The sequence below is a fragment of the Hydra viridissima genome, unplaced genomic scaffold, assembly GCF_058129835.1.
Source record: "Hydra viridissima isolate aposymbiotic clone 2 unplaced genomic scaffold, HvirCarnegie_v1 scaffold_16, whole genome shotgun sequence".
NCBI classification, from domain to species: domain Eukaryota; kingdom Metazoa; phylum Cnidaria; class Hydrozoa; order Anthoathecata; family Hydridae; genus Hydra; species Hydra viridissima.
In genome coordinates this window covers 1,137,657-1,162,436 of record NW_028324315.1, presented here as the reverse complement: position 1 = coordinate 1,162,436, position 24,780 = coordinate 1,137,657, and the positions used below count along the sequence as shown (strand labels likewise).

The window sequence follows — 24,780 nt, the reverse complement described above, 5'->3', positions numbered from 1 at the left end:
GTGAATTTACATATACAATATGCGATGAGCCTTAAATCTTATAAGTAAAGTGTGTAAAAACAAGATACTTACCACTTTATAATTAAAAATCGTTCGATCCACTTTTAAAAAAAGTAAAATATCAACATAAGCGCAACTATTCAAAGTTAAAGGAATTATTGTTGAAAACAAAGGTTTAACAGAAAAAAAAAACGAACTATTGTTTGTAGTAAAAGATTGAGAAAAAAAGCTGGACGCATGCTTCAAAGTGTCAAACTTGAAGTACAAAACTGAACAAGGGATATGGTCAGCTACCCAAATAAATCAAAATGTAATAAAAATTCTTTAAAAAAAGTGCGCCAACAAAAAGGTCAGGTTAAGTATTTTCTAATTTTTCGACTTTGCATTCGACCAATTTCGCTAATAAAAATGAAAGAAAATATATGACTATAGTAAATATAATTTTATATGTAAATATAATAAGTTGTAATAGTTAACAGCAATAAAAACTTATAATTTTTTATATTTTTCGTTTGTATAATAAATTGGTGCGCGTTTAGCAATTTTAATTTTAGGAAGAAAACTGATTTAAAAATGTAAAAAAAAAAAAAAGTTCAATTGTTTGAATAATAATAACAATAACAATAATAATAATAATAATAATAATAATAATAATAATAATAATAATAATAATAATAATAATAATAATAATAATAATAAAAATAATAATAAAAATAATAATAATAATAATAGTAATAATAATAGTAATAATAATAATAGTAATAATAATAATAGTAGTAATAATAATAATAATAATAATAATAATAATAATAATAATAATAATAATAATAATAATAATAATAATAATAATAATAATAATAATAATATCAATAATAATATCAATAATAAATAATAAAAAAATTTAAATACATTTTTATTCAAGATTTCATGAAGCCCTGAAGCAACTCAAAAAAATTTGAGGTTGACTTACAAAACAATACTTCTTTAATCATCAGAAAGCAGTTTGAAACCAGGTGGCGGGCGAACGCCTGCTGATTTAGATCTTGCAAATAGTTCCTGGGTATTTGAATAATTGTTGTTCAAGTCATTGACCCATTTTTGTGTTAGGAAAAATCTTTCACCAGGTGTCTAAAAAAAAAAGTTGAAACTAAAATAACGTAACATTTAAGAAAAACTTAAAAATAAATGAATAAAAAGAACTAAAAGAAAAGCAAAAAATTTTTGACTGAAATTTTTTTCAAAAATAACATTAAAACATACACGTTTTTTTCCTACAAAATCACTTGATACACTTTGTTCCTCGTTATCAGAGACCCTAAACATTCACAATTTATTTAAAGGAATATTCTGATACTCTAAAGATGAATACATGAATAGACCGATACAACATGCTTAAGTTAATAACATGCAGAAGTCTAGATTGGTCACAACTTATTGACATGCTTGGATGTCTAAAATGTCAAAAACTTTTTACCTGCAATCCTTTAAATCTTTCCATGACCAATTGCTCTAAAAATGTGAAAAATTTAAATCTTATTAATTGAAATATTAACAATATTGATAATTTAAATGATCACAATTTAAAGACTGACAGTGTAAAACAAATAAAACAAAAGAAAAAAACCTTCAAACCCAAGTTAAAAAGTCAAACAAAACTTTAACAAAACAATAAAAAAAATTTGCTGTTCATACTGGTTTTTTCAACAAGTCAAAAGAGGGGGGACCCCATATTTCAGATTTGCCCCAGACATCTTCATTTGATTGGAGTCCATTTGATTGAGGTGAACATGTATCAAAAGAATCTAAACGAGACGGTCTGCTTAGCTTCCAATCGTCTTTTAATTCTTGAAATGGGGAAATGTTTACCTGTAAAGAAATTAAAGAACTTGAGGATTAATATGAAAAATAGACAATTAACAGTAACTACAAGAATTAAAGAATTAAAGCAAGAACATAACCCACATTTAAATCACAATTATTTTTTAACAACATATTTAAATTTCCAGTCGCAAGTGCAGTCTTGGTAGTTGAACAATGTGCAGAAAATGGTTGAACATACATTCCTGGATAATCAGTATAATCTTGTTGATATTGATAAGTTTGTGAGATAGCTGGCTGTTGTTGATAAACAATGGGATTTTTAAAAATTGCACGTCGGTTATTCTGCAAGTGTATAGCTGGTTGAATCTGATGTTCCCTTAATTCACTAAAAATTTGATAATGTGGGTTCTTTTGGGTAATGTAAGGACCTAAGTGATATAAAGGTGGGCTGGGATGTATAGAAATTGTTTGAGATTTAAACGATGCAGCAGAATCATTGACAAAATCTTTTCCTAAAAGGAGATATAAAAAAAAAAAAAGTTAACGGAAAAAGTGTTTAGCAAAACAAATTTTTTTTCTCACTAAATTTATTAAAGATACTTAGATTATTTTAGATATGGAAGAACAGTACTCAAAATAATTTATTAATCTGTGATTTTCTAAACTTCTAAAATAATGTTCTATTTCCTGAATGATATAATAACAAATTATAAAATAATGATATAGTAAATTATGTTTTTGCAATAATAATACAGCAGTTTAATTGAAAAAACAGCAAAGTAACAATATTCTGCCACATAAACCTCAATATTAGTGTTAGAAAAGAATGCAAGGAAATGCAAGGAAAAGTTTAATTATTTTCATTTTTAAAGTTAATAGGTTTTGCATGCCAAAACAGTTCATAGGTGAAATGTTAAAATAAAACAAAGAGGTATTTTACGTTTAGTTTTTCAAGGTTAGATTTTTTAAGAAATATTTCAAACTGTTTTTTCTTTTATTAATTATAATCACTTAGGCTCCTCTTTGTTTTTTGTCTTTTTAATAAAGGATATTTAATAATGAAATATCTACTACATGTAAAGAATAAAAAATATAAAGATCATAAAAAAGCATAACAAAAAAAAACTAATATCAGTTCTTTTTCATGTGAATAATTAAATTGTTGAAATTGATTAAAGTTTCAAATGATAAGAAAATATTTCATATATAAAAATGCTTTGTATTATGATTTGAAAGTAATAAATAATTTTAGGTCTCCAGACACTCAGATACACATCCTTGCACATATATGGTTGCATAAAAAGACCATTCTAAATGTGGAATACCTAAAACCTTCAGGTCAATTTAATGTAACTGTAAGAGTTTAAAGCTGTAGGAACAAAGCTTAAAAAAGCTTTTTTAGATATGGCTCATTTACCCATTGTTTAGGGCAACGATGAAACTTTGGCAACATTGTGAAGGCAATGATATCTTCCACAGTGGACATCTGTTTTAAAATGAGAGAAGGAAGCTTATGAAAAATATTTCATTTTTGAAATGTTTGTTTCAAGAATTTCTGTTTTTCATAAGCTCTCTTTAGAAGCATTTATTCCTTCATGCTGTTCTTTTTATTCACAATGAGAACACTTAACACTGTTGTGAATGTGTAGTTTGGCAATACCCTTGATGATAGTGAAACTTGAACTGAGAGTCTTCTAACTCTACATAAGTTGATTTTTTCCTTTGAAATTACTTTTAAATAGCTATAGAGACACAGAAATGCATAATGGAATAGTCATCTCTCAAAATAATTCGTCAATTTCCACTAGTAACCAAGCCATATTAAAGACTATTTGAGGTAAGGTTTGGAAAGGGTTACTAATATTTCTTCAGGAATTTTTTTTTTTTTTTACATATTTATTAGTGATCTTTTTTTAAATATTCCAGCAGATTAACACTGTGTAATTGAAATGGACCATTATTAGGTTAATAATGGTATACATATCTTAAAACAGATTTATTTTATTTTTAATTAGTTGAACGAGTTTAAGCAAGTTTAACGAGTTGCAGTGAGGATTAAATAAGTTAAGCTGAGAAATAGTTTACCTTAATTGCAAAAAACAAAAACTTTTCACAAATCACAAAAACTTAACATAAATAAAAGTGTTAAACTAAACCAATGTTTTTGAAAAACTTTTGAAAAAAAAAACTTTCATTATGAAGAAACCACTTTTGATTAAGGTTATATTATATACCCTTATTATCATACCCTTATGTGCCATAACTAAATGACCAGTGCAAGTAGTTTCTGAAATTATAACATTTTTTTAACAGACTTACAACTACATTTTGCTAGCTATTTTGCAGACATATTGGAAGCACTTTGATGGGATGTTTTGTTCCATCTGCTGTACTCACTGCACAATATTGTTCTTATTTTACTTGATGAAAAAGCACTTGTTGAAAAACAGATAAATGTTTTTGCATCAAAAGAAAAATATTTATTTTGCTGCAGAATCCATCAAAGAGGTGGAGGAAAGTAATAACTCTTCCAAATATTTTTTTTTCAATGAATATTTTTAATGAAATTTCCTTAACGTTTTCCTTTTATTAAAAAAATGCGACTTTCAAGTGAAAAAAGTTTGTAATAATATTAAATGCACCAAATAAAATAAAAACTAATCAAAAGACAATCAAAAAAGCCTTATAACTAATCACAAATTATCAAACTGTTAATCACTTCTTCTACAAAAAAAAAAAAAAGATATAAATCATGGTTACCATTTTTAGAAAGGGGCAATACACAGGGGAAAATGTGTCTAGTCTAGACACAGGGATTATTAGTCTATGATGTGGGGTTCCTGAATAGGTATATAGAAATAAATCTGTAAAATTTACTCAACTATTTGTTCCGAAAAAATTAAAAAAAAAATACCTTGCTGAATTATTGATGAACTTGGATCATTAGAAATTTGATTACTTTTTTTGAATTTATCAACAAGAATCCTTTCATGTGAATCTATAGAATTGCATGAATTTGCTTGAGATTTTGGTTGATAAAATGTAATATTTCCAGTAAATAATTGACCATCTGGTATGCTCATATGCTTGTAATTCCTTAAAATATGAATAAATTTGAATTTAAAAAGTTGAAAACTCAACAACATGCTTGCTTTGTTTACCAGTGTGAGTGAAAAATCTTTATCTCATTACAAAACCTACAGTAAATCATTTTTTAATACACTTTTTTAAAATCAATCTTACTTTTCCAAATGTGCAAAGTCAAAGATTGCTCCACATGGACATGCATAACTTGTATTAGTCATCTATAAAAAAAAACAAAGTATATTATTCTAAAACCAAAACTGAACTTAGATATATAAAAAATAAATACAATCAGTTATGTAACAAATATATACATATATATATATATATATATATATATATATATATATATATATATATATATATATATATATATATATATATATATATATATATTAAAACAACTTACACAAGAATCTTCTATGTTTGATATATTTTTAGTTGTATCCTAAAAACCAATAATTTTAAAAATGATTCTTAGATTTATTCTAAGTAAAAAACTGAACTAAAGAGATGACATACAAAACAAAGATAAACATTTATGTAGAATAAATAAAAGATGTATGTATGTATGTATGTATGTATGTATGTATGTATGTATGTATGTATGTATGTATGTATGTATGTATGTATGTATGTATGTATGTATGTATGTATGTATGTATGTATGTATGTATGTATGTATGTGTGTATCTATATATGTATAGACAACTTACATGAGGATCTTCTAAGTTTGATTTCATTTTAGTTGTATCCTAAAAACAAATATTTTTAAAGATAAATCTAAAAAGACTGTGTATCTAATAAAAAGCAGAACTAAAAGATGTTATGTTTAAAAATAACTTAAAGTTAGAAAAAATGCAAAAACACAAATATAAATAATAAAAACAATAACAAAACTCATGATATTAAAAAAACAGAATGTTATTAATAATTAAAATAAAAAAGAAAACATAAAAAAATATAAAAATAATAAAATAATGATAACAGTAAAAATAATAATCCTATAATTAAGAAAAAAAAAGAATAATAATATTAACAAAAAAATAGTAATAATAATAAAAATGATAATGATAATAACAATAACAAAAATAAAAAAAGATAAGATTTATTTAAAAAAAATAACAACAATAATGATAATAATACTAATATTAATAATGATGATAAAAATAAAAACAATAATAATAATAATAATAATAATAATAACAACATCAACAACAACAACAACAACAACAACAACAACAACAACAACAACAACAACAGTAATAATAATAATAATAATAACAATAATAATAATAATAATAATAATAACAATAATAAAAATAGTAATAACAATAATAATAATAATAATAATAATAACAATAATAATAATACCAATAATAATAATAACAATAATAATAATTATAATAATAATAATAGTAATAATAATAACAATAATACTTATAAAAACAATGATATTAGCACAAAAAGTAATAATGATAACATTAAAAATAGTAATGTTAATAATAATAATAATGGAAAAAATAATAACATAAAAAAAAAAATAATAATTTTAATAATATATACATATAAACATACATGTATAGAGGTGTGACGCATTTTTTGGTTCTTATTTTTTGGTCTTTTTGGTTGTTTTTTTGAAAGAAAAAAAAAAAAAAAAAAGCAGGAGTCCATTTTTTTGTTTTTTTTTTGGGAAATATTCAAAAACTCATCATTAATACATACATACATACATGCATGCATGCATGTATATATGTATGTATGTATGTATGTATGTATGTATGTATGTATGTATGTATGTATGTATGTATGTATGTATGTATGTATGTATGTATGTATGTATGTATGTATGTATGTATGTATGTATGTATGTATGTATGTATGTATGTATATATGTATGTATAAACAGCTTACATGAGGATCTTCTAAGTTTGATTTCATTTTAGTTGTATCCTAAAAACAAATATTTTTAAAAGAGTCTAAAGAGACTCTATCTAATAAAAATCAAAACTAAAGACATTATGTTTATAAATAATTTAAAGTTAGCAATGAAAAGCTGATAAATAAAATATAAACTAATATACAAATAACAAAAACACAAACAATATAGTAACAAATAATAAAAATAACAAAACTCATAATAATAGTAAAACACCTTATTAATTATTATTAAATAAAAATAGTATTAGTAATAGAAATAATAAAAACAGTATAATAATATGAATATAATAGTAACTTATTATTTTTATTATTTTTATTATTATTTTTATTACTATTTTTATTATTATTGTTATTATTATTTATATAATTTGTCTTTATCATTTTCATTTTTTTTATTATTATTTTTTTTTATTGTTATTATTATTTATATAATTTATCTTTGTTATTATTATTTCTATTATTAATATTATTATTATATTACTACTATTACTAAAGTTATTATTTCATATTAATTATTATAAAATTTTCTTTATTATTACTTTTATCATTATCATTATTTCTATTAATTATTACTATTATACTACTACTATATTACTTTTTATTATTGTTATTATAATAATACTCAACCACACTACATAAAGTATAAATTTAAAAATGAGAGTAAATTAGTGTACACTGGAAATTGTATTGATTAGAGTTTTATTATATTTGTTTTATTGTACATTATTATGTTTTCTTAGAGTTTTATAATTTAAAAGGTTTTAATTTTTTAAAATTATATAAAATTATAAAAAGTGCCAAAAGTAACATGACTTACCTCCAACTCTAAGTTATAAAATACAATTACTAATAATTAAAATAGAAAACATAAAAAAATACATATATAATAAAAAAATCAACAACAATGAAAAAAACAAAATAACAACATTAAGAAAAAGATAATAATAAAAATAATAATAAAAAAATTGATAATAACAATAATATTATTTTCGTGTTAACAACTCAAGCTTTGTAATTAGATGTGCAATTGTTTAAGATTGCAAAATCAATCTTAAAGCATGGGTTGTGCCAGCGTTGGCTATGCAATCTTCTATTAGATTGTGAAATTGGATCTTTTGAATAAGCGTCAGAGTTTTATTTTTCTCTTTAGAGATAATAATTATATTGTAATAATAATAAATAATAATATTTTTTTTTATTATTATTTATTATTATTTGTTGTTCAATTTCATTTCTTATCTTCTTTACTATAACTTTATTCATGTGTTTCAATGCAGTTTTTCTCTTTTTAGTAGTAATAATAATAATATAAAATTATTATCATCATTATTATTGTTCAAATTATTTATCTTTATTGTAAAATTTTTCATCAAAAAAATAACCTTATAATTATTTTTTATTATTGTTTTTATTATTGTTTTTGTTACTGTTTTTATTACTATTATCTTTATTATTATTATTATTATTATTATTATTATTATTATTATTATTATTATTATTATTATTATTATTATTATTATTATTATTATTATTACTATTATTATTATTACTATTAATATTATTACTATTATTATTACTACTACTATTATTATTATTATTATTATTATTATTATTATTATTATTATTATTATTATTATTATTATTATTATTATTATTATTACTATTATTATTATTATTATTATTATTATTGTTACTTTTATTATTATTATTATTATTATTATTATTATTATTATTATTATTATTATTATTATTATTATTATTATTATTATTATTATTGTTATAACTATCATCATCATCATCATCATCATCATCATCATCATCATCATCATCATCATCATCATCATCATCATCATCATCATCATCATCATCATCATCATCATCATCATCATCATCATCATCATCATCATCATCATCATCATCATCATCATCATCATCATCATCATCATCATCATCATCATCATCATCATCATCATCATCATCATCATCATCATCATCATCATCATCATCATCATCATCATCATCATCATCATCATCATCATCATCATCATCATCATCATCATCATCATCATCATCATCATCATCATCATCATCATCATCATCATCATCATCATCATCATCATCATCATCATCATCATCATCATCATCATCATCATCATCATCATCATCATCATCATCATCATCATCATCATCATCATCATCATTACTATTATTATTTTAATAAATCATTATTTTCAATATTAGTATTAATATTACTCTAATTCTTATTATTATTCTTATTATGGTTATTAATAATTCTATTATTATCATTGTTATTATTATTGTTAATATACATACATATTACTATTATCAATATTGTTATCATTATTATTTTTGTTATACATACATATTTCTATTATTAATACTTTTTTTTTAATTATAATAATAAATAAAATAAAGATATTACATATACATACACATACATACACATACATGTATGCATGCATATATGTAAGTATGTATAACAGTGGTTCTCAACCTGTGGGTTACGACCCCGCCAGGGGTCGAATGGCGATATGCCAGTGGTTGCCTTAGACTTTCGAAATATGGGGATTTTTGTCTCTATTCTAATACTTAAAGCATGATGTTATTGTATAAATTTTTTCAGTGGTATTTGTCGAAAATACTCACTCGACAAACGTAATGGGACTGATTGAATAGGCTAATACTGAATAATATAATCATGAGGAGGCTAATTAATACAATCATACTTGAAAGAAAATAGTTAAGAGATCTATATATAACTAGACCCGATTATTCAAAATATAAATATGAAAGAATTCTTGAGGGGATGGAGAATTATAAGAAAGATTTCAATAAAAGTGTTAAAAATTCACAATCTATAAATATCAACTTCTTGGTGGGCACCCTCGCGAGTATGAGGTACGATAGTAATTACTATTTTTACCACATTTTTCTTAACTTGCTTTCTCGTCTGTTTGTCCGGACACAAAATGTTTTTTTATAAAACACCACGCAATTATCATGTTTAAAGTTAACCAATCACATTCCAATTTTAACAAAAATCCTTCGCACTGACGTTGATATTTTATGCACATACTGTCGCAAGAATATTGTAGGAATATAGTCATTAGCAGTGTATTGTAAATGAGACTGTTATCCATAATACCTCATGCTTTTAAAATTTTCACATAAGTATGCAACATGAATATGGTGAATACGTGATATAGAGAAGTAAATATAAATGCAAGTCATAAAGATAAAATTCACTTACTTGTAATTTAATTATAATTAGAAATTTTGAACAAAATTTAATTACATATTGTTTTGTGATTAAACATAAAACTTTAGCTATGTTCAGCTTTTCACGATGAAAACATTTCCTGTATAATGCGGAAGTTTATATTGCGATATATAATTTTATATTACAACAGTAGCAAAAGTACAGTTACTTAGGCCTATGAGCGTAAATAATTTTACAGTTAGGGTTGCTATATCATAGGGGTTGTATTAAAAGGGTTGCGGCAACATAAAGGTTGAGAACCACTGATGTATAAATACATACTTACATATATGCATGCATGCATGCATACATGTATGTGTATGTATGTATGTATGTATGTATGTATGTATGTATGTATGTATGTATGTATGTATAAACAACTTACATGAGCATCTTCTATGTTTGATTTGATTTTATTTGTATTCTAAAAACAAAAATTTAAAATAGAATTTGAAGAGACTGTATGCAATAAAAAACACAAACAATAAATTGTTATTATTTTACAAAATAATAACGATGCATTAAGAGATTGTTATTATTTATAATAATAAAAATTATCTTTATTATTACTATTATTATTATTATTATCATTTTTATTATCATTAGTATTAGTATTATTATTATTATTATTATTATTATTATTATTATTATTATTATTATTATTATTATTATTATTATTATTACTATTATTATTATTATTGTTATTATTGTTTATATTATTATTATTACTATTATCAATATTATTTATATTATCATTATTATTATTATTATTATTATTATTATTATTATTATTATTATTATTATTATTATTATTATTATTATTATTATTATTATTATTATTACTATTATCAATATTATTTATATTATCATTATTATTATTATTATTATTATTACTATTATTATTATTATTATTATTATTATTATTATTATTATTATTATTATTATTATTATTATTATTATCATTATTACTATTATTATTATTATTATTATTATTATTATTATTATTATTATTATTATTATTATTATTATTATTATTATTATTATTATTATTATTATTATTATTATTATTATTATTATTATTATTATTATTACTACTACTGTTGTTGTTGTTGTTGTTGTTGTTGCTATTATTATTATTATTATTATTATTATTATTATTATTATTATTAATATTATTATTATTATTATTATTATTATTCTTATTATTATTACTATTATTATTTATATTTGTATTATTATTATTACTATTATTATTTATATTACTATTATTATTACTATTATTATTATTATTATTATTATTATTATTATTATTATTATTATTATTATTATTATTATTATTATTATTATTATTATTATTATTATTATCATTATTATTATTATTTTTATTATCATTATTATTATTATTATTTTTATTTTTATTATCATTATTATTATTATTATTATTATTATTATTATTATTATTATTATTATTATTATTATTATTATTATTATTATTATTATTATTATTATTATTATTATTATTATTATTATTATTACTATTATTATTATTATTACTATTATTAGTATTGTTGTTGTTGTTGTTGTTAATTATAATAAAAATTATTATAGTAATATTAATAATAATATTAATAATAATAATAATAATAATAATAATAATATTAATAATAATAATAATAATAATAATAATAATAATAATAATAATAATAATAATTATTATTATTATTATTATTATTATAAAGTTAATAAAACTAATCATTATAACAACAACAACAACAACAACAACAACAACAAAAACAACAATAGGAATATTAATTAAAATAATAATAACAATAATGTTATTAACTATAATAAATGAACCTTTGTAAACATTTTAAATTGTTATATGGAAAATGAAGTTTTTGTTTAAAAGTTTTTCTATTATTTAAAAACATGTAAGCTTTTCACTTCATATTCAAAAGAATTTTTTATTTTTATTTTTCTTTATTTCATTTATTCACTTTACATTCAATAGCGTTTTTTTTTTTTTTTTAAAAAAAAAAAAAAACCTTTATAATCTTCCTCAGACCAGACACCACAGCAAGAAGAGAAGTCAAACATTCCTTGATATCATTCCATGAATGTGGTTTACCTTCAGGATTTGGATCAATGCTGGCTAACTTTTCTAAATGCGGTAAAAGGTCTTGCAAGTTATGTGGATCATCAGATCGTTGCAGTACAATAATGAATTCTTGTATACTTGATGCAAATGAAACTGGAATTTGCAGCTAAAAATTTGCTCTTTTTAATTAACTAAAATTTCATGAACATTAGAGTACATTTAAAAATCTTAACTATTTCTTTAAGAAAAATAAGTTTTTTGTAAACAAACCTTGTCAATTACAGACTGCATATGAGATTTATGGCCACTATCAGCATACAAAAGATATGACCACTGTTCTGGAGAAATATGAAGTCCGGTTTGAATTGCAATTTGCACTATTTGACCATCATGTTCTTTTTGCAGTTCAGAATAATCTTGATACTGAAAAATATTGTTGGCATTGAAAATAAAATGATCAAGATTTTTTTAAGATAACAGGAAAAAAAAAATTTAGAATTAAAAAAAAAAAAACCTTCTCATGTAGTTGAAGCAAAGATGAATCACTATCTCTTTTTGTTACCTATAATTTGTCACTTTAGCAACTACATTTTCATAAAGAGTATGCAAGTTGAACATTAAGAACTATACAAATACAAGTAATTAATACATATTATTTGATACAAATGCTTATACAGCTCCATGTTAAAATTTCAGGGATTTTACATGAAATTTAAACATGGATCTAAATTTATAATTTCTATCAGTATTTAGATTTGTTGCCTCCAGTTTTCTAACTTAATTGAATATCTACTACCTCAGGAAATGCTTACCTTAAAACAAGAAGCTCGATAAAGCAACTGTACAACACTTCCAATACTTGTTTTTGATGCTTGCATAAACTTCTCCTCTAAATGTTGAATCACTAGTGAAACCAGAGTTTTTCGAGGTAAACAAATTCCATCCTCAAGTGACAAATGTATTAACCTAAATCATCAAAATAAAGCATAACTTAAATTATTATTTATATTACTTATACATAACTTAATATAATCATCGCTATTTATTACTTATATATAACTTAAATTATTATTTAAAACAACATAAATATACTTTGTGATTACAAAAAAATTTTTTTCAAAGGCATAAAAAAAGAATTACTTAAAAGTTTAACATTTACTTTAATACTATTTCTTGTGTGCCAGGTCCCAAAAACTGACAACCATGCTGTTTCAGAACTGCTCTAAGTAATCTCGATAGACCCTGTGAACTTTGATGCATTAAAACAAGTTCTTTTACAGCTCTTTCCCCAATGCTTCGAGCAGCTCTCATTGCACGAGTTCGTCCTTCAGATTCTGCTAACTGACAATTTAAAATTGACACTATCTTTTGGTGCATTGGCTTACTTAAGACCTTATTATTATTTGTGTTGTTGCAATTAGTTATTAGAATATCCTGCAAACATTCAGCTAAGGCCTCAAGAGCTTTTTGAGCAGCATCAAATTCTCTGCGATTATTTTTTAATTCAGGAATATCCACTTCAAAATATATCGGAGTAGTCTCACCACACAAACTAAGTAATGCATTGTTTATAGGAAGCTTTGTAATGTCATTTTTTATTTCTGTTCCATCAATAGGGCAGGACTGCTTAGAGAGTTTTAAAAGACATGACCTACAAACTGTGTGTCCACAACCTAAACTTATTGGTACTTTCAGTTCTGATTTAAATTCATGCTGGCACACAGGGCATAATTTGAAATCTGTCCATTGAAGTGCCTGTATCGGCATTTTTAAAACTTTGTCAATTTCTTTGCAACTTGCTATGAATACAACAATCATGCAACATTATTTTGAAATATTTAAAAAACAATTTTTCATTGAATCTTTTGAAAGTAAAAAACAGAAAAAGCAAAAAAATCTGATTTGTTTATATACATGCTTTTTTCTTGTATTTATTTCAAATGAAAATAATAAAATATTACACAATATTTTCCAGTTCTTGAACTAATCTGATTTTGAAACAAGCTTCATCCTGGATTTAATGCAAGACTATAATTTTATCTCGAACAAACCTTTTCTATTATTTTTCATGAACAAAAAAAAAAAAAGTAAAAATATGAGATTTAAGAATAAAATAAAGAGATAGAAAACTTTTTAAAAATAATGACACCTTAAATGAAACCTTTGTTGAAAGATGCTGTCAATAACTAAAACTTTTCAGGTATTAAGTTTAAATTTTTTGTTAGAAACTTATTTTGACATTATGAAGAAAATAAATCCACTTTTTTTATTGATCATGAAATACCAATTTCATAATAAAAATTTATCCACACATACACTTTTTCTTTTTTTTTTTAACTTAAACAGTTTTTTATAACATAAAATAATTGAAAAAAAAAAATTCCTGAAGCTATACTAAAGGGACACAATTGGCAAGAAGATTAATTTTAAAAATTGTAATGAATATAGATAAAACCATTTTTCACAAGCTAGAAACTCACATCCCTCAAACTTCATTAAAGCATTGGACACAAAATCTTTTTATTTGCCAAAAAAAAATCAATAAAAAAAAAAACTTTTTTAACTCTGGAGCTTCTTATGGATTGATCAGATTTCTTCTCAAAGATTCTCTCCAGGATTGTTTTACACCTTGTTCTCAGGATTTTTTAACATCTATCAAAATATAAAAAATATAGATAATGTAAAATATAAAAATTACCAAACTATGTTTTTTTTTTTTTTTTTTTAAAGTGCTTTGAGTTGTATTTAAATAAAATTTAAATAAGACATTTTATAAAAAAATTTCTTTCTTATATCCAATAAAAAGGATACTTACATTCCTGTAAAATTCTTTAAAATTAAATGGAGCAGAACTGTGGCTCATTATGACCTTTTACAAATATTCTGAAAATAGAAATGTAAGCAAAGTTATAACTGAGTGTGGTAGTATGGCTCTCTTAACAACTTGTAAGATTTAAAAATTGGTTAGAACAGCCTATGGCATCAAACAGACTTTTTTATTTACTTGAAAAAAGACTGAAATTTGAAATATTCACAAAGTATATATATAATCAAAATATATATAATTAAAATATATATATAATCAAAATATATATATAATCAAAATAGAAAGCACTCGCTTTTTAGTTTATTGGTCATCGACAAAAAAAAGCCAAAAAGAAATTTAACAAATCTTAAGCCTTAAACCTCTCCAAAAAAATTATCAACAATAAAATATTTTCTTAAAAAAAAATGTTATCAAATTTAAATTAAAGAAAAAGAAAGAGCCTTATTTATAATAAAATTTTACAAAAACTCACATGGGGAACTTACTAATATGTAAAAAAAAATTTACTTTGACTTTATGACTGGAAGTTTCTCTTTTGTCGCAAACAAGTTGTCCTTTGAATGTTGGGGGTTTTAATTTGGTTAAATTGCTTGGTTTTCTTTTTTAAAAATTGTAACTTTCTTTGGCAGCTGTTGTTTGATTTGTAAGTCTTTTCAGCATCAAATAAGAAATTTAGACTTTAAATTTGATACAAAATAAATTACTTACTTGGTGACTGTCTATCAACATTTTTTTTTTTTTTTTTTTTTTTTTTTTTTTTTAATTTGGTGAGTTTTAAACCTGCCACAACCTGTCACAATCTTTTTGAGCTTTATCACGTAACAACCTTGGTTTCTGTTTTCCTCATTCATGAAATCTCTATTGACTAAAGTAACCCTCATGAAGAATAAATCATATATACTGAAGAAAATATATACGAAGAATAAAAAAAATATCTACATTGGCGTCTTGAATTTAAATAACGCGCTTCTTCGGAAGCATTTTCCACATTTTTTAAATTCCTAGAAAAAACATCTCGCAACTATTCCGACTGATTATTAGAAATAACTCGCAACTATTCCGACTGATGATTAGCTAATGGAAAAGAACTTTTTGAAGAGACTACAGGATAAAATATAAACATGTAGTTTTATGCTACAAGTAATAGCTAATACTATTCATTTGTCATGTTAAAAATGGAACAAACTAACATGAGGAAATTTAGTTTAGTAAAATGGATAAATTTATTGTTATTGCTATTTAGCATTTACCTTACACAAATTAATCAGAATGATGTTAGATATAAGTATAGGCTCAATACAACAAAACGTTGGTGCACAGAAGATGCACCAACAGTGTGTTGAGTTTGTTCCAGCGCTTCAAATGCGCCTTTAAAAGCAGCCGCAAATAATCGGATTTAGGGCGCTGGTGTTAATTGAAGGTAATTAAACAACACGAGGAGAGTTTAATGGCGCCACCTGCAATCGAAATAAATGTAACTGGTAGCAAAAAAGAACGCAGGTTCCCATCGAATGCGTTTTAATAAGCGACTTTAACGGAGTATATTCGTTTTGCTTCTGTACAAAAATTTAACATAAGATAAAACTCTAGTTGAAGTTTAATTTTAGTTGCTTTCCAAAACAAAAAAATTTAACAAAAAGTGGTCTCTTTCACATTTTCGCATTTTCAGCCTCCGCCACCTTTTTTTTTTTTTTTTTTTTTTTATTCTTTACAATAAGCAACAAATTGACTTTTGAAAAATTAAAGATTCTTAAAATATAACAGAAAAGCGTTACACATTTAAATTAAAAATATTATCCACGCGTAATAAAGCAGCATAAAAGTGACCGAAAAAATTTGGATGGAAAATTTTTGAATCCCACATTAATTGTTGTAATGCGTTTGGCTTAAACTTTTTCCACGCACCTTGATGGAGTGAGGTTTTTACGAAATTTTTAATCCTTAATCGTTAATATTGAGGGTACTAATGACTTTTGAGGGATTTACAAAAGATGATGTAACTAACATAAAATCGTATTGGATCATCTTGGAACTATGTTCAAGTTGAAGTGTCATCATTTCCCAATAAAATTCAGTGTGTCATACGTGTCATGTTGCTGAAATGTAAACAATATACTTTCTTTAACCGCGTCATTCTTTTTACCAACGAAAAGCAATTTGCGGAAAGCGCTGCATTTTTGTGATACATTATGAGCGGGGCGGGTATTTGTAACCGTTCCGAGGATTGCCACTTATAAGCGGGGCAGGTACTAGTACCCTTTCCGCACATTGCCGTTTAAAAGCAGGACAGATATTAGTTCCCGTTTAAAAAAAGTGATTTTAAGTGACGCAAGGGATAAATAATGTTTTATCAAATATATGGATTGGTGTATTTTTACCAGGAACGCAATCCACATCACATGCAGTCATCATAACAAAATTTGTTTACTTGTCTTTCAAATTTCATTTATACTAGGTTTATATTTCCGAACTTCGTTTATTATGATGATTTGTTTATTACCCTTATGATAATGGGTATATATGTCCTATAATATCCTATACAATTAAGCGCTAACGGCGATATATATATATATATATATATATATATATATATATATATATTCATATATATATATAGATATATATATATATATATATATATATATATATATATATATATATATATATATATATATATATATATGAATATATATATATATATATATATATATATATGTAGAGAGAGAGAGAGAGAGAGAGAGAGAGAGAGAGAGAGAGAGAGAGAGAGAGAGAGAGAGAGAGAGAGAGAGAGAGAGAGTATATATTTGTAACTATTTTACGCAATCAAATAAACTGTATATTTGGTTGCATACTATTTTTACATATGTATATATTATCGGACTATTTAATTTAGCGCCCGTAGAATTGGGAACAACGGGCTATAATTCTAATAGCTTTATATTTTTGAATTGTTTATTGTATTGTTTTTTTTTTTGTATAATTTTGTTCATAAGAAAATCGACCAGTAATATTGTGTTTTTATAAAACAACTGAGTCCTGCATAATCTCACGGATTTCTGAAATACACTTATCAAATATAAAAATATAAATTAATGTATATAAAATATAGTTCCAGATAAGACCCAAATTTAGATAAGACCCAAATTTACCAAATTTAGCAAAAATCTAACCATTACTTTACGTCTATCAAGTTTACTTTCACTCGCATATATTTTGCTTAGTTGGCAAATTGGCCCGCTACGTAGCACTGTCCGATTTCCTAATCTAGCCGCTCGTAATATGTTAATTTGGTTTAAAGTGTGAGTTCTGGTTGTGGCGTTTTATAATGGCAAATTTGACAGCGAAAAAAATGTGAGGAGGGGCCAGTTATGTTTGAAAATGTTGAGTCGAAGGATTCGAAAGATCAAGATTTATGTCAAACTCAAGTAGAGTTCGCTGAAACCTTGGAAATATATGGGTCCAAAAGCAAAGGAGTTGCGTTCGGTATGCACTCCAATTTTCTTATTTTGAATATGCAGAAGTTTTTTTTATGTGAGCAGCTGCTGTAAAGTCAAAACCAGAAGGATTTTTTGCATGGAATTGTGACGTGGAATGAAAAGTGAATCTACATTACAACCCAAAGCCCAGGAAGTCGATCCATAGTATAATGCATAGTAGCATCAAATGGTTATATAAATCATTGTACAGAATACTTGGAGTCCGGGGTGGTTGGAACCTGGTCTAAAACTCTGGAAGAAAATATCCCAAGTGCAAATTTTGGTGCAGATTGGTACATAGGTGTGGATTTACATAAAGAACAAACAAACGGACTGAGGGATGGACATTTTCTTATATTATTAAACATTTATGTAAAGTCAATACTGGTGAGACGTAAAAGTGGTAAACTTTATTTATATTAGCATATTTTTGCTAATTTTACTTTGAGTGTATATTTTTGCATATTTTTACATATTTATGCATTTTTAGCATAAAGCCATATTTTTTATAGAATATTAAGCAAAAAATTTTGTTTTACATGAATTATTTTTTAATGGTTTTTATTACTCTTTTTATTACTTTTCGTATAAAAATTGTTTAGTGATTTGATGTTTAGGTTAGAGTTTATTTTCCCTTTTTTAATTTCCTTTTTTTATCAGAAAATACTTTTAAAAAAATTTGTAAATTGATTAATCTAAACATTTTTGTTTATGATAAAAATTTATTTATTATTTTTTATCATTATTAAAACTGTTTATCATTTTTATTTATTATTAAAACTTATTTATCAACTACCTCATAAATACTGGTGTTATATTAGTAAAATATGTAATATTTTAGGTTTAGTAAATTAAATATTATTTTTTAATTGAGAAGATAACAAGTTCTGTGAGATATTCGCAACTTGGAGAAGATTTGGTTCATTTGTTGTCTGGAGTATTAAATAACGGAATATGGCTACACAAGGATATACTATTGCAGAGACCTTTCAAACATCCATCAATTATCTCTGTTGATTTAGAGCGAAGTTTATCGAAGTTTTTTTTTTTATAAAAACGATTTTCTCAGAAATCAGGTGGAGCTTTCTACTCAAGAATTTGAGTAAAATGTTCGTTATTTTTATTGTAACTGTAAGTTAAAGTAATTTTATATTTTGTTATTTTTTGTTCATATGAAAGAATTTTATATTTTATTTATTTTAAGTTGATATTGTGAAAATGAATGAGTAACTTAACACCAAAAATTTGTAAAGTGAGTTTTTTTTTATGGAAAAACTCACATGTCGATTGAACTCAAACTTAAAATCTAATCTCATTAGCTTCGTTTCAAATAGCTGTGCATAAACTACGTAAGTCTTCATCTCAATTATTTTTAGTTGTTAACCACCAATTTTACTTGCTTGATTTGGATAAGCGAGAAATAAGGACTTATTTATTTTTAATTTGATTGCTTTATTTTCACCTTTTTGCTCTTTTGATTTTTGTTTTGCACTTGAAGCATTTTTATTGAGCGAGGCCTTCTTAGCTGCTGGTTTCTTATTGAGCGAGGCCTTCTTAGCTGCTGGTTTCTTAATGAATTAGAATGTATCTGGTGATGTGATGATGTGATAATTGCGATGATTGCCGTTTTGTGTGAGCAGGATTACACTTCTTTTTTGGAGAAGATACCTTTTTTGGAGAAGATACCTTAAAAATAGATAAATGTTGGCCTCTGCTGAATTTCTGTTCAAATGAACATTCTGTCTTTTTGTGTTAATTTTGCTTTTACAGCATTTTGTAGAGGATACAAACTGCAAATTTGTGATTTTGTCAAAGTAATTGGACCAACCAAATATAACAATTCTTTTTTATCTCCATTATTGCGAATTAAACTTTTGTTGCAAAAACTTTCATTTTAAAAAATCTATAGAAATGTGCTAATACCTCATTTCCTAAATTTCATCTTGATGGTGAAGAAGTAAAATCATGAACAAATTCACAAAGTAAAAAAAGTCACTAAAAATTCAACTTATTAAAAGAAATTAAATTATTTTGAAAAGCTTTAGATGTTGATTATTCCAATAAAAAAAACTTTCCGAGAAAATTAGCTGCTCAATTTTGAGGAGATAAGAACCTATCACAGAAATGAGATTATTTTATTTAACTTCCACCCCCCCCCTCTCCCCCACCTTCTTTTACTTTTTATATTGGTCATTTATATCTAACTTAAAAGTTTGATAGAGATACTGAATATATAAATTGTCGGCAGTTTATTTAGCTAAACTACATAAAAAAATCTCCATTTTGCTTTGAAATATTTACTTGTTTTTTTTATTCGATAACAAAAGTCCTTTGTTTTTTATAAGATAACAAAAGACTTTTTGCTGAATTTCCACGGACTGTAAAGATCATCTGAATAAAAAAAAAAAACGTCCGATTAAAAATATTTAGTGTTTTTTTTTTTTTAAATAATAACTAAATAATAACTCAGCTTATCTTATTTTATTTTTTATGAGTTGAATCTTTCCAACTAGTTTCACTGTTAGTGATAACGTAGCGCGAACTTTAAGAGTTGCAATAAAAAGCGAATACAGCAGATGTGGGTTTTGGTTATTGAATAATTTGATTCCAGACTTATTCCAGGTTACTCTGAATTTATGATTTATATAGTTTAACAATTTTATTTTAAGTTTATATCTTATTTACAAGGCAGAGATCGCAATAATTTTATACTTTATAGAGCTGAATCTTTAACGCGAAGTGTAATTTTTCCTGCTAGTTGATAAAACATTAATGGCTGCAGCAATCTGCGCATAACTAAGTTTTGAAATTGTCATTTTTGAAATCATTTTTATGATAAAAAAAGAACCTTTTTCATTGATAAATCTCTTGGACTGAAAAATGATTCTCGATGCCAAGAGCAGTTAAAACTAAGGTTTTTTAACAACATAATCTCTCCAGGGCTTGATATTCATCCTTTATCTCGGGAATCTTTTTAGATTTTGGGGGTTTTTTTGGCTCAAGTTTAACAAAAAATCTATGAACTTTACGGTGACTTCATACGGTAACTAATTTTTACCTATTTAAATTTGTTTTGAATATTATTTTAATTTAATACAATTTTCTCACCTCAACTCCAAATTTAATAATTGCTTCTTCAATAAGTTTTATTACTCGAACCTTTATAACAATTTTTTTTATAAGTACGATAGCAAGATAATTGGTCTGATTCTCTTAATTTTATTTCTATTTATTTCGTTTCCTTCACTTTCAACTTTATTTTTCACTTTCAACTTTATTTTTCACTTTCAACTTTATTTTTCACTTTCAACTTTATTTTTCACTTTCATTTTTTCATTTCGGTTTCGCTCGTGCTACTCAAACTATTCAATTTTATTTTGAACTTTTTTTTTGTCATTTATTTGTTATTTTGTACTAAATAAAAATAATAAAGAGTAGTTGATGATAAAAAAAGGAAATAGTTATTTACAAAACAAGGGGAACATGAGGTAAGATGACAGTTATTTATAAAACAAGGGGAACATGGGCTAAGATGATGAATGGAGATTTCCCTACTTCAAATGGAAATAAAAAAATATTTTTTTTAACGCAAAAGATTTAACCAAAGAAATCTTTTTGGGTTGAATTATCAAAGAGGGGCACACTAGACTTACAGACTATATAGGTTGTTTGGAATATCTTATCACGCCTGTACATATATCGTAAGCTAATGGGACTTCGATGAAGGAGGTTTTTAGCTGTATTTTTTTTTTTTAGAGATAAATTAAAGCAAGTATAATTGCGTAGCATCTGAGATGCCAAATGATACCACAAATTATAACAGAAATGTTGATCCAATGATCCAAGTTGCAGTGTTCGGTGTAATTGGCGTTGCTTCTTTTTTCAGCAACGCTCTAATCATTTTCGTCATTTACTCATGCAAAAATAATCGGTCAAAAAGTAATCTTCTTTTGATAAACTTGGCGATATCTGACATCTTAGTCGTAATTGTAGGAATACCAATTCAATCAATTAACTTATTGTCCGAAAATGGTCCTGTCACGGTGGGTTTTTTCTGCAAACTGCACGGTGCATTTATTCTTCTCACGTTTTTAGTATCTAACTTTAATTTGTGTTTAATTGCAATGTTTCGCTATTTGCTAATTGTAAAACCGAAGCTACACCACCTACTATTTTCCAAAGTAAATCTGAGCTTTTTTATCTTTATAACGTACGTGGCAGTCGTAATTATAGCTTTACCAGCATTGTTGGGGTGGGGAAATATAAGTTATAATCCGATTCGTGGACATTGCATGGTTGAATGGGAATACAGTATTAGTTATCTTTTGTTTCTTCAATTTCTTGCGTTTACAATTCCGTTAACAATCGTATGCTTCTGCTACTATCAGATCATGAGCTGCACAATACGCTCGCATAAACGTATAAGTACCATTGTATGTCATATCAAAAAGTTGCAGGAAAAACGCTTAACCATCATGCTTTTGGTTGTTGTAGGATGCTTTTTCACATGCTTCTTACCTTACGCCATCATTATTTATTATGAAGGGATTTTTAAAAAGAGAGCATCCGAAGAGTTTAGTTTTTGGGCAATGTTGTTCGCATATTTTAATAGCACACTGGATTTCTTCATTTATTCGATAATGAATCCAAAATTTAGAAACACCTTAAAGAGTAAGTTGGCACGTTGCTTTTAAAATAAAATCCATTTAAAAAGGGAGGATTGAATGAAATATGGGAATACACGCTCCATCATATTCAGGTTTATCATCAAAATATTGAGTTATGTAAGAAAAATCCGTTAAGAGCAAGTTTAAATAAAAATATGGGTTTAAAACCAAACTGTTTAGGTTTAATATATCAGATTATGTTTCCCATTTCTTATCTTATTTCGTGAATTTTAATGTCAAAAAGTTGGACAAGCTTGATAAATGATTTAGTTGTATTTCAAAACTTTAATCAATAATTGTCATTTATTTGTAGAATGTTACTTTTCTTGATAAAAGTTGCTTTTCTGAATTAATCGTTTTGCATTACCACTTTGTAATAAAGCATAATAGCGTAAAAGAACTTTTAGTTATTAACTTTCCGAGTTTTGAATCCCTAAAACCAGGTATGTGATCAGAACACAATAGAAAATAAGGCAGTATATTTGACTACATGTTTAACTTTTTTGTTGAAATAAAGATTTTTCTAGTGAAAGCGAGTGTTGCATTAATACGCTCCGAGAAGGGCAAACTTTTGTTTTTATTGCAACTATTTCATTTTTTTGTAATGCTAAGATATGTAGAAAACACACAGACCTCTATGCTATTTATGAGGTCTTGGCTTTGTTCTATCTACATTTCCACATCACTGCGTTAGTAGCCACCAGATAACCAATTTTGGGTCAGAATTGATTGACTTTTTTTTCATATTCGGGTTTAATTGTCAAATCGAACGTCAAAAAATTCGACCTGATCATTTATCCCTAAAAATTGAACATAAACAAAGTTATGTAACTTCAACATATTTTTAATTCTAATAAGCAATAGTTAATTCAAGAAAGTTATAAAATCAATGGCTTATTTTATTCTGGCACCCAATGAGAATATCGCTGGTGATTTTGTAATGATTCAAGACGATCCCTTCTAATCACCACTCGAGCATCATTAAAAATGCATCATACATTTTTCATTATTAAAATATTATAAATAAAAACTATTTGGTAAATAATTAGCGAAAGTTGTTAGTACCGTCTGATTCTTAGAGAAGGTCTTCTCCCTTGCTCCGGGTGTCGCAGTGTTACTAGAAGTGGAGAGCACAAGTTTTATTTTGAAATATTTTTGCAGAAACATTTTTCAAATCAGATTATAGAATTTTTATTTTTTTGACTTCCGACAGAAATTAAAGTAAATTTTTGAATACAAATTTATCATTTTAGCGAATCCTCCTTCGATCATAAAATTAACCCCTCGAATGATAGCGCTGGATTTATTAAAAATGGATGTTATTGTTTTGACAAAAATTTTTCTAAAGAAATGGTTAATAGATACTTTTTAAGTCGAAAAAACAAATTCATAGAATTTTTTTAAAATAAACTTTAACAAATTACGAAGCAAAATTACATCTAATTTAAATTAAAAAAAAAAAAAAAAAAAAAAAAATCGTTTTAAAAGAAATTAAAAATTCTGTTGTTATTTTCCTTAAATTACTACATAATTAATTTTCTCCAATTTTTCTGTTGTGACCCCCTTTTTACACGCACCATATCTCC

At 24.8% G+C, this 24,780-nt stretch overlaps 2 protein-coding genes across 2 annotated transcripts; one reads left to right on the top strand and one right to left on the bottom strand.

The window, feature by feature from the left end:
* Positions 1–236: 236 nt before the first annotated feature.
* LOC149877233 (uncharacterized) lies at positions 237–15,776 on the bottom strand. The gene is made up of 19 exons (XM_090074298.1): positions 15,559–15,776; positions 15,040–15,107; positions 13,384–14,876; positions 13,037–13,190; positions 12,739–12,786; positions 12,495–12,647; positions 12,172–12,390; positions 10,512–10,550; positions 6,820–6,858; positions 5,622–5,660; positions 5,315–5,353; positions 5,065–5,126; positions 4,736–4,917; positions 1,963–2,333; positions 1,693–1,866; positions 1,475–1,509; positions 1,261–1,315; positions 971–1,128; positions 237–399 (listed from the first exon to the last, which is right to left on the bottom strand). Exons 3-18 carry the CDS (start codon positions 14,040–14,042, stop codon positions 985–987), a joined length of 2,412 nt encoding a protein of 803 aa, XP_089930424.1. The 5' UTR covers positions 14,043–14,876; positions 15,040–15,107; positions 15,559–15,776; the 3' UTR covers positions 237–399; positions 971–984.
* Positions 15,777–21,469: 5,693 nt separating this feature from the next.
* Positions 21,470–23,325, top strand: LOC149877232 (rhodopsin-like). The gene is made up of 2 exons (XM_090073921.1): positions 21,470–21,570; positions 22,284–23,325. Exon 2 carries the CDS (start codon positions 22,322–22,324, stop codon positions 23,219–23,221), a length of 900 nt encoding a protein of 299 aa, XP_089930047.1. The 5' UTR covers positions 21,470–21,570; positions 22,284–22,321; the 3' UTR covers positions 23,222–23,325.
* The last annotated feature ends 1,455 nt before the right edge of the window (positions 23,326–24,780 follow it).

What these genes read in the sequence shown, in the direction of transcription:
- LOC149877232 (XM_090073921.1), top strand. Translation starts at nt 22,322, where the DNA reads ATGCCAAATGATACCACAAATTATAACAGAAATGTTGATCCAATGATC.
- LOC149877233 (XM_090074298.1), bottom strand. Translation starts at nt 14,042, where the DNA reads ATGATTGTTGTATTCATAGCAAGTTGCAAAGAAATTGACAAAGTTTTA. An exon ending in TTCATCAATAATTCAGCAAG is followed by an intron (nt 2,334 to 4,735) that starts GTATTTTTTTTT and finishes ATCTCCTTTTAG; the next exon opens with GAAAAGATTTTGTCAATGAT. An exon ending in TTGACTTGTTGAAAAAACCA is followed by an intron (nt 1,510 to 1,692) that starts GTATGAACAGCA and finishes TCACATTTTTAG; the next exon opens with AGCAATTGGTCATGGAAAGA.